Source organism: Syngnathus scovelli, chromosome 4 (assembly GCF_024217435.2).
Source record: "Syngnathus scovelli strain Florida chromosome 4, RoL_Ssco_1.2, whole genome shotgun sequence".
NCBI lineage: Eukaryota > Metazoa > Chordata > Actinopteri > Syngnathiformes > Syngnathidae > Syngnathus > Syngnathus scovelli.
In genome coordinates, this window is record NC_090850.1 from 1870001 (window position 1) to 1880435 (window position 10435).

Sequence of the window (10435 nt, forward strand, 5' to 3'; positions counted from 1 at the left end):
GGGAAGAACGCGTCGGCGTCGAATGATTCACATATCAATGTGGCTATTGCAAGATTATTGTAAAAGTACCACGGTTTCACTGTTAAAATCCTAGCCTGTGGGTAGGGTATTTCAAACCTTTACAGCCCGAACAGAGAATACCCGAATAAAGAATTGATTTTGACGAATCCCTAATTATTGGGCAGACTCAACTCACGGATGCACACCTGGAGTCTCATTTTCTTAATATAGTTAATGTTTTGAACTTCAACCATGTTCATCAACCACTAGGTTTTAGAATGTGTTATGCTACGCGTTGACAAGCATTTTGATCAGCATTTTCTGCCAGCATTCTTCTCATGCCTTATTTGCAGCAACAGTGTTGCTTTTTGTAGTTATATTTTTAAAATATTCCTTGTAACCCTCAATGACCACAATTTGCTCCTCTTAAGTAAAATATGCCCCACTCAATTGGTTGATTTTTTTTTTTCCACAAATTTTGCATCAAATGACTGTGGGTCAACAAAGCCAATTGATCACCACCTTCGGATTTTAATACCCCTCAGCTTTCATGCCCAAAGTAAGTTTGCCGGCGGCAGGGTTTGGTTTACATCATGTACCGCCCTAAGACAGCTGGGATAGGCTACATTATGCTCATGACCCTCATGAGGGTTAACGGTTTGGATAATGGATGGATGGATGCTGATAGTCCTTGACATGGTGGAAGAAGACACAGATTTTCTTAACTCCTGCGGCAGTTCGAGGTGCAAAAAGTACATTTACAAGGAACTGTAAACAAATCGCCATAACTGGATTATTTAAATGCCCTCAGAAAGTCACCCCCCCAGATTGACAAGGATGGTAATAATTATTATTCGTTCTAAATATAGCAAAGTTACATTTATTGGCCTTATTGCCGAATAGACAATCTGGCTCTTTGCATATCAGGACACTTTATTCTATTAAGTAGCACCCCTGGCCTATTGTCCGGTTTGGATAGGAACCTCAAATGCTATATTGTATGTGTTCTGTTGTGTAGAACCACCCCAAGTTGTTGTCCAGTTTGCATGGGAATCTCAAATACTGCATGTTTGTTTTCACTATAGCACAACTCGTGTTGCATCCTAGACACCTCTAATCCCCCAGAATGAATCTGTCTGGCCAGATCAGTCGAGGCGCTGATGCATAATCATACAAAGGGACAGTGTAAAATATTTTGATATTTCAATGTTCATTCATTCTAAAAACTCACTATTAATTTCAATAAGATCCAAAAACGTGTTCTACCACAGGAACACACATTTATTTATATGTGTAGGTCTCGTAATCGCCAATCATATTACGTTGGTTGTGCCTTACCAGACAGAACGTCGACGTCTCGCTGCCATCTTCGGTGAACAACCGTCCCGCATAGCGTGTGCACGTACAGCGTTTGAAGCTCAATTCATGCATCTCGCAAATTGAGGCCGTGCTCCGCAAAATCAATTCTTAGAATGTGCATTGGGAAGTCACGGCAGCAAACACTCACAAAATAGAGGTAGCATAAGCATAAAATGGAGGGACAGCAGTAAAACGAGAGTTCTATATCGATACACGGATGAGCTGCTCAAAGCACATTTTTCTCATTGCCATATAGAAAGATTATCTGGAATTTTTTTATAAAACATTTTTTTCAAACATTTTTGAAAATCAATTTATCTTTGCTTGTGGACGAGAAAATAAAGTTCACAGTCATAAACAATGTGAATTCAAGAAATGAAAACTGCTGATTCTGTATATAAAAACAATTTTCCATTCATTACATTGACAGATTCTTATTTTTTAATAAAACCCTTCCAGTTCCCTGGGATTAACCTGAAAAAAAATAAATAAATAAATAAATAAAATAAATAAATAATAGGCGGCAAGGTGACACAGTGGTTAGCACGTTCGCCTCACAATTCAAATGGTCCGGGTTCGGTTCCACCTCCGGCCCTCCCTGTGTGGAGTTTGCATGTCCTTCCTGTGCCTTTGTGGGTATTCTCTGGGCACTCTGATTTTCTCCTACATCCCAAAACCGTGCATGGTAGGCTAATTGAGCACTCCAAATTGCCCGAAAGTGTGAGTGCGGGTGCGGATGGTTGTTCGTCTCTGTGTACCGTGCGATTGGCTGGCGACCGGCTCAGGGTGTCCCCCGCCTACTGCCCAATGACTGCTGGGATAGGCTCCAGCACGCCCACGACCCCCGTGGGGACAAGCGGTATAGAAAATGTATGTATGTATGTATGGATGGATGATAATAAAATTCCTCCACAAAGTCAGACCATTGCACCTCAAAGGAAGTTGAGTCATGTCTAATCTGCACTTATTATATTTAAGCGACTGGCTTTCCATAAAAGGGTTGAATAAGCCGGGGGTGAAGAGACTCGTCCGAGTTGCTAACCACCTTTATTAAATTAATTCTGAAGGAATCAATCTAATCTCTTTATGACACCAATCCTGTTAAAGTCAAGCGACACTCGCGTGCAGAGTAACTAAGGTCGAGACACGTCATCAGAATGACTGCGCCCTACTGGTGGCTCCCTTCTGATTTGAGGCTTTTGTTAAATCTCGGGTATATTTAGATGTCTTTGTTAAGACCTCAGGGAGTCGTTATTTCCACTACCGCGCATTCGCCCCAGCTGATCTTAAGATAACTATTTCGACCCAGATCTGACAATACCTGATGTTAAGGATTAAAGCTGTCTTCACTTTAAAAAGAATTGAACGGATTTAAAGAATGACTGACAGAGAAATAAAGAAAAGTTAAAGTTCTAATTACTGCATATAAAACCATGCTCAACATAGTTAATACAAAATAATCGATAACTAAATCAGGGATTAAGAAGAAATTTAATGAATAAGCAAGAAAAAGAATTACAACTCGAACAAACATTAATTCCACTCACCAATCTCAGAACAAAGAGGAGACAAAAGGTCTAAAATGCTATTTGGTTGAACAAGTCGAGTGATCAGCTCTCCTTTGTGCCAAAATACAAATTTTGTTTAAAAAGAGGAAAGGTCTGCCGATGAGGAGATTAGCCAACACCGTTACGTTGACGTCTTCCCCTTTCTGCCCGGAGCGGCTTTCTCCTCTGCCTTCCTCGAAGCTTAAAATTTGAGAAAGTCCAATTCGAAGCTTAAAATTTGACAAAGTCCAATCCGAAGACTCTGGAAATTAATTTTAGTAGATTTTGGTCCAATCTCAAAAAGCACGAAAAATCCATCTTCGTCTAAACAGCGTTCTTTACTCCGGGCAGCAACAGGGCCATCGCCCTGACCAGAAAGAGCCCTTCTCTCGTCTGAAGCCAAGCTTTTATAGACTCGTCAGCTCCTCTGGCATTACCTCATCAGAATGTGTGGAATGTCTGGAATGTCTGGAATGCCTGGTATGCTCGGAATGCATGACCTCATCTGATTTTCCAGCTGATATTTTAATGCTGTCTCAGCGGATTTCTCAGCTGATATTTTAATGCTGTCTCAGCGGATTTCTCAGCTGATATGTGAGGGTTGCACAATCTTTACCTGACTCTCAGCTGGGAACCACTGGTTGCCTTGGCAACTTTGCTCAAAACAGCAACCATTGCGCATGACTGTTCTCTGCTGCTGTTTCCTGTTTTGCTCGTTCTTTCACTATTAGCCCTTGATGTCTCCTCTCAACTTTATACATTCATGTATGGATGGAACACCAATGTTGAATACAGTTTGGATAAAACTTTGCAACATTAACAACATACTATATCTTGTCTAGTAAAGATCAACTTAACACATAATCATACTTAGCCATAATAATAGGTTCTTCTAACTTTAACATATATATTGATATTGCTCAAGCTGTTACAGCTTAAAATTATGGCATAGCAAAATCATATTCCAAAATTGTGTGTTGCTACGTGTTTGAACAGATCGTGTCCTCCCAATTGATAACAATTTAATTTATTAGATTTGTTTGTTTCCATCAGGTCACCCCTATGTCAAGCTTTAACACCTTCACCTGGTGAAATTTTGGGACTACTACATGTTTTGGGATAGCCAATGTGCCTGGGCCAAATTCGATACCCAATTATACACCATCCTGTACCACCATGCCACTTGACAGTCACAAAACTGCAAAACAATATATATTTTGAGCCTTGAAACACTATCAGTGAGTCTTCCCATGGGGTGGAGTGTAACGAACGGGGCAGGATAACCGTGTGCAGCACGAACTTTGTTTATTTGATGAGGGGAAAGGGGAAACCTGGAACGCCGGCAGAGCAGGTGCAGCGAGGAAGTGGCGTTGCAGCGGCAGATGACAGATGACAAGTGCCAGGGCACGACTGGAAGCTCGCGGGATGAGAACAGGCAGGCAGACAGGCAAGCAGAAGTCGTCCTTTCTGACAGGACTCAGGCAATACGTGGTCGGCGATAGGCGGGCGATTAGGCAAGGCAGGCAGGCAAGGCAGGCAAAGCAGGCAGGCAAGGCAGGCAGGCAGGCAAGGCAGGCAGGCAGGCAAGGCAGGCAGGCAAGGCAGGCAGGCAAGGCAGGCAGGCAAGGCAGATGAACCGACCAGCAAACCGATGGGCAAACAGCGTTTAAATACACATCCTGATGGGCAGGTAACGAGGGGCAGGTAGTGGCGATGAGCAGTGATTAGTGCGGGGCGTGGCTGTGAGCAATGTGCATCCATGCGTCTGTGACTGAGGACTAGCGCGGGGGCGAGGCAGCTGGCTGTGTGCGAGGCGGAAAATTACTTGACTCATGGATGAAGAGTGGAATCATGACATGCTGGCAGCGTGTGTAGCGAAGAATTACATCACTCATTGCATGTAGAGTGGCCTCATGACAGAGGATCGCAGCAACCCGGTGGAACGCCAATCGGCAGGACGAGTGCGGGGCAGAGACATGACATGGAGATGTTGCGCCATGCAATGTCAAATTTTGTCCTTCAGAAACATACCCTTTGTCCACACCACCATCTTTCTGCTACGGATATCCGAATGAGACAATCACCCGATCACAAGTTTGATGTATCAATGACTTCAGCATATGCGATAATTGCAATACATTTACTTTCCACTTGAGGGAATACTACATTTTATTTGTGATGACATTTTGCTTGCACCTCTGCTGAATAAATTGGTGGTAGGCTTGTGACCAACTTAGGTCATTACATTCTCATAGTTCATCGCTAGATGGCAAAAAATTCTACACACCATCTCTCTAAGGAAGGTGACGTTTAACTTAATTAAAGTATCAGTTTGAAACTTATTTCACACATATTTTCCATAGGTGTGTGTACCCTCAGAATTCACATGACTATATTTTAAAATCTTTTCAAAAAAGATTGACACATTGTAAAAAGGCTGATGAAAAAGCATTCCAAACGAACGTACAGCATGGGTCAGTGGTAGGGTGGCCGTTACCCAACCCAGAGGATGGAGGTTCGATCCACAACCATTGTCACCATTTTGAAGTGTGCTTGAGCAAGACACTGAATCCCTGGTTGCTCCTGATGGTATGATATCAATTGCAGTGTGAGGTGCTTTGAAGACCAGAGGTAGAAAAGCACTATTCAAGTACAACCCATTTACCATTTAACATTGAAGTGCACTGATGCTGTGTTTTGACACCTGTAGATCACCTGTCGCAGCTGTCTCCATATTTACTCAAGATACATGGCTCTTTTGTTGCTCAGAGGATCATCCATCAGTCTCAGTTTTAAAATGCTGATGCTGCAAGATAAAATTAGAACAATGGTCACAATCGCACGTCACCACATGCAGTCAACACCCACAGCTAGACACTTTTCCAGCTGCGGGGCAGTACTAGTGCTAAGTTACATATGTGGAATCCATTCCCTGCAACATTGTCACTTCTGCTGCTGCTGTTGTTCCTATAAAAACAAAGGGACTGCAAAGAACCACTTCACCTCCGCTACACAATACATTGGAAGGCAGATATCGGTCATATCTGTTTTGTAGGTCATATCACAGATAAAATGGAAAAACACATGAGTTTTATCATTCACTGCATCCAGGAGACATGCAACCATAATCATTTCAGATGTATTCTGTTAAATATCACAATTGGATGAAATGTGCCCCCACACCCTTTTGAAGTGGGTTGTCCCTCTTCTTCATCAAGGTTCATGTCAACCTCACCTGGCCCCATTTCGATAAATGAGACATTTACTGCGTTACTACCAAATTTTTGCATTGTCATAAAGCTTTATTCTTTCCATTAAATTGGCAATGATGATCCTAAAAAACAAAATGATGGGTTCTCTCTACTTTTGCACTGTTGCATATTTATACGTTTCAGCATGTGGTTTGAATTTGTTCCTTTTAAATAAGATCATTTCACCATATATGTCTAAGGACACCAACCATTTGAGAGACACTAATATTAAACAGATAGCAACAATTTCATGCTTAAAACAAATCATTTAAAATATTTCAACCCAATGTTGTTGTTTTTTAACCTGCATTCACTTTCATGTTTTGCTCCTTTACTCAGGTTGCAAGATTAAAGCACTGCGAGCAAAGACCAACACATATATCAAAACTCCAGTCCGAGGTGAGGAACCAGTTTTTGTAGTGACGGGCAGAAGGGAGGACGTGGCGATGGCCAGGAGAGAGATTATTTCAGCGGTACAGCATTTCTCGATGATTCGAGCTTCCAGAAAGAAAAACACCAGCATAAATGGGAGCGGTACTCCAGTCCCTGGCTCCCTTAACCTACCTGGACAGACCACAATCCAGGTGCGAGTACCTTACCGTGTAGTGGGTCTTGTTGTAGGCCCCAAGGGTGCTACGATTAAACGCATCCAACAACAGACACACACTTACATTGTGACTCCCAGTCGAGACAAGGAGCCTGTTTTTGAGGTAACAGGGATGCCAGAAAACGTGGACCGAGCCCGAGAGGAGATCGAAGCTCACATAACAGTGAGAACAGGGGGTCTTATTGAGGTCCAGGATGAAAACGACTTCCATGCCAATGGAACAGATGTGGGGTTTGATCTCAATGGGTACCCCACTCTGTGGTCGAAGCCCAGCATTGGGATGACACCCACCTCTGTATGCAAGCCCTTCTCTAAGTCCCGCAATGACTCATCCTCCTCCCTAGGAAGTGGCTCCAATGGCCCCTACTTTGGCACTAATGTCCGCATGGCAGACGACAGCCCCCCCAGCTCTGCACTGAGTTGGACAACTATCAACATTAATTGTAACAACAACAACAATATCAGTGTCAACACAAATGGCAATGGGTTTGTTTATGAAAACAAGGCAATCTCTCCTGACTGCACTAATCTGACTTTTGATTCCCCGCCAGGGATTGAACCTTCGCCAACCCAACCTGGCATTTTCTGGTCCCAGTACGAAAATCAAATCAACCCCTCCTTGACTGGTTCCAATTCGCCCATCTCCACACCAGCTATTTTTGTTGCCACTTCCAATGGCCTGATGGTAAATCAGAGAAGAATTAACAAAAACAGATCCCAATCCAGGATGTCACCCCCCCTCCATGCTGGTACCAATGAGTACCAGTTAGCACAAAGGGTCTGCACTGACCCAAGTAAAGACTTGTTCAGTTTCCCTGGCTATGTCAACACAGTTGCCTCGCTGACAAACTCTCACCTTTGTTGCATTTCATGTGATTACTCCTCCTCCTCTTCCTCCTCTTCCTCATCCACCAGTCGCAAAGGCAGCCGTGAATGTTCAGTGTGTTTTGAAAGCGAGGTTATTGCAGCACTGGTCCCCTGTGGACACAACCTCTTCTGTATGGACTGTGCCAATCGTATCTGTGAGCAAAGCGAACCTAAATGCCCTGTCTGCCAAACCAGCGTTACTCAGGCTATACGTATATTTTCATGAGAGTATAATTTGTCATATTGGTATGATAGAATCAATAATTGTCATCAGTTTGAAATGTGTACTGTATGTAGGATTACATATGTTTGTGTATGTTACAGGCTGTTGTATGAAAAGGAACATAAAAACTTCGGGGTTTGTTGGATTAAAAAGAAAGTTAACCCCCAAATTTACTTTGCAATATTATGTTGTGTGCACCCCGACTAGTCTAAACACAGGATTCCGATTAATATTACATTTGTGGAATATGAATTAAGTGAGAAAATTCAGCCATTTTGATCCATCTCAGGGCGCCCAAATGACTAAAAATGACAATACAATTTCTCAGGGTCCAGATAACGACCATTCACGGCCCACCTGTTTTCTGAGTTTGATCTTGTAACTTTTGCCCTGATCGGTCATTATCTGAGCCCCGAGCAACTGTGATGTAATTTTCAGTTAATAGTAAATTTCAAAATGGCTACCTCCTGAGATGGATAAAAATGGGTGGATTTTGCTGCTTAATTCATATTCCACCTATGTAATATTAATCAGAATACAATGTTTATACTAGTGGGGGTGCATAGAACAATAGGGTTGTGTATCCTATTGTAAAGACAAGTTTTGGGTTGAATACCCCTTTGAATGAAAGACTTATTCTGTCTTAGGGAAATATTATCAGCGTCGAGATGCATGTTTTAAGTATCACAGACTAGTAATCAATAGTCAATTGTACTCATTATTTATCTTATTGTTACGATGCAGGTATGTGGATCGTTCAGACTTTTGACTGTGTGCAAGCTGAGTCATCTAATTTGCCCTAAAGTAATGTAATAAAGAGAGTTCACAATACCTGGGGAACTAAACAGGACATAGGTAGTTTCTTGTTTGCAGAAATATAGTATACATCTATGTATAGAACACATTTACTTGAAATGTTAAAAGACAACAGATTGAAATATTTTATCCTTTTTGATTGCAAAGATGTTTACAAATATTTTGAGTTCAGTGAAGTTTTTTTGTAGATCGGTACATCTTGTTTATTTTTTAGAATGGCTTATTCATCACTGTACACATGGTTTGAATGATATTCATGTGCGGGGGAGAAACAAGTCCACAGAATATACGTATATTGCATTATTGGCATTATTCTGATGAGATGATGTTTTCGTGGGATCAACAACCTTTGAAATCTGATTCACTTAGCATATATTTTTATTATATAATATAAAGCCTATTTTATTCTGTATGAAACATTGAAATGTGCAAATCCTAGCAAGATTAACATAAAGAGTCATTTTATGCTTTCTTAAATTTGTATGTATCAGATTTGGGTGTGAATTACAGGATTCTGTTGCACCACTATAGTATTAATATTTCTATTTTGATACATTGTTTACTGCTTGTTTACGTATTTGTAGTTTTATTAGTGTAAATGTACTCAATTTTAAGAACAAATATATTTTATTTTACGATAATCGACCTAAAACCTCATAGTCAAATGCTATTTTATATTTCCTGAGACAAGATTTTAAAATGATCGAGTTTTTATTTTTCAGAAATTTAGAGTTATACATGACAAGTAATGGTGCTACTTCATGTTTTTTTTTAAAGTATTTCTATACCAGTCAAATAAACAATGGTACTTTTGAGAAGTGTCAGTTCTTCCAGACGCTGTTCTTTCTGTTGTTCAGAGTACACACAATCATATGACAATACTGAATTATAGAGGTCGCAAAGAATTGTCAGAGTTGTCAAATTCTTTAACTCCCTCTGACAATCAGAGGGGAAGATGACATGTGCTGCGAAGTCTAATAACATTTTTACAACATGGATTTTTTTGGCATGATATGGTTCTTGGGGGCAAATGGTCAACATAGTGCTGGTTAATTACATCAAATTTGATAATAATTATTCTCCGCAGAGAAAATGTTTGTTTTGATACATTATACTGTACAGTGATCCCTTGTTTATCACGGGGGAACCACCCGCAAAAATCGAAAAGCCGGGAAGTAGAAACGGTATACGTATTATTGAGAAATTTAAACACTATTGTATTGAAATTTCCAACGTGTTTTTTGTTGGGTGCTAGAGGGACTGCGTGTATGGTAAGTCATTTAGAAGGGTGATGTTCCTTGCCAAACCACACTAACATCATGCATAGCGAAACCAAAGTGAGTCACGGTTGCGCATGAATCCCCTGTTCCATTGTGGTCCAGTACACAATGTTAAAGCTTTTTAGACCCTCCCCAATACTTTTAGGCCACATACACCTTTCCCATTCTCTTAATAACCATTCCAACACTGTTCTGTGTGCATGAATTGTAGGTTTACAGTAAATAAAAGAACAAACACCTGATGTTGTCACGTGTCCCAACTCCTTCTGCACCAGTTGGTGCTTCTTCCCTCACGCGTGGCCGCCTTTCGCCTACTGTGCTTGAACTCATTCACGTTCTCAGTGACGCTCATTGCACAGAGGTACGCCCCACGCTATCAGGGCACATTGACTGCTGTCCTGACTCCAGGACGGCAACCAACCGTGCTCCCCGTGCTTGTCCTCACTGAAGCACATTGTTCAGAGGCACGCCTCGCGCTATGAGCG

At 41.5% G+C, this 10435-nt stretch overlaps 1 protein-coding gene across 1 annotated transcript in view; it reads left to right on the forward strand.

Moving 5' to 3' along the window:
• Nucleotides 1–7857, forward strand: part of mex3b (mex-3 RNA binding family member B) — a 24568-nt gene extending 16711 nt beyond the window's left edge. Inside the window, exon 2 of the mRNA XM_049717467.2 lies at nt 6497–7857. Coding sequence (XP_049573424.1) covers nt 6497–7857 — 1361 coding nt within the window. The remainder of the gene's footprint in view (nt 1–6496) is intronic.
• The last annotated feature ends 2578 nt before the right edge of the window (nt 7858–10435 follow it).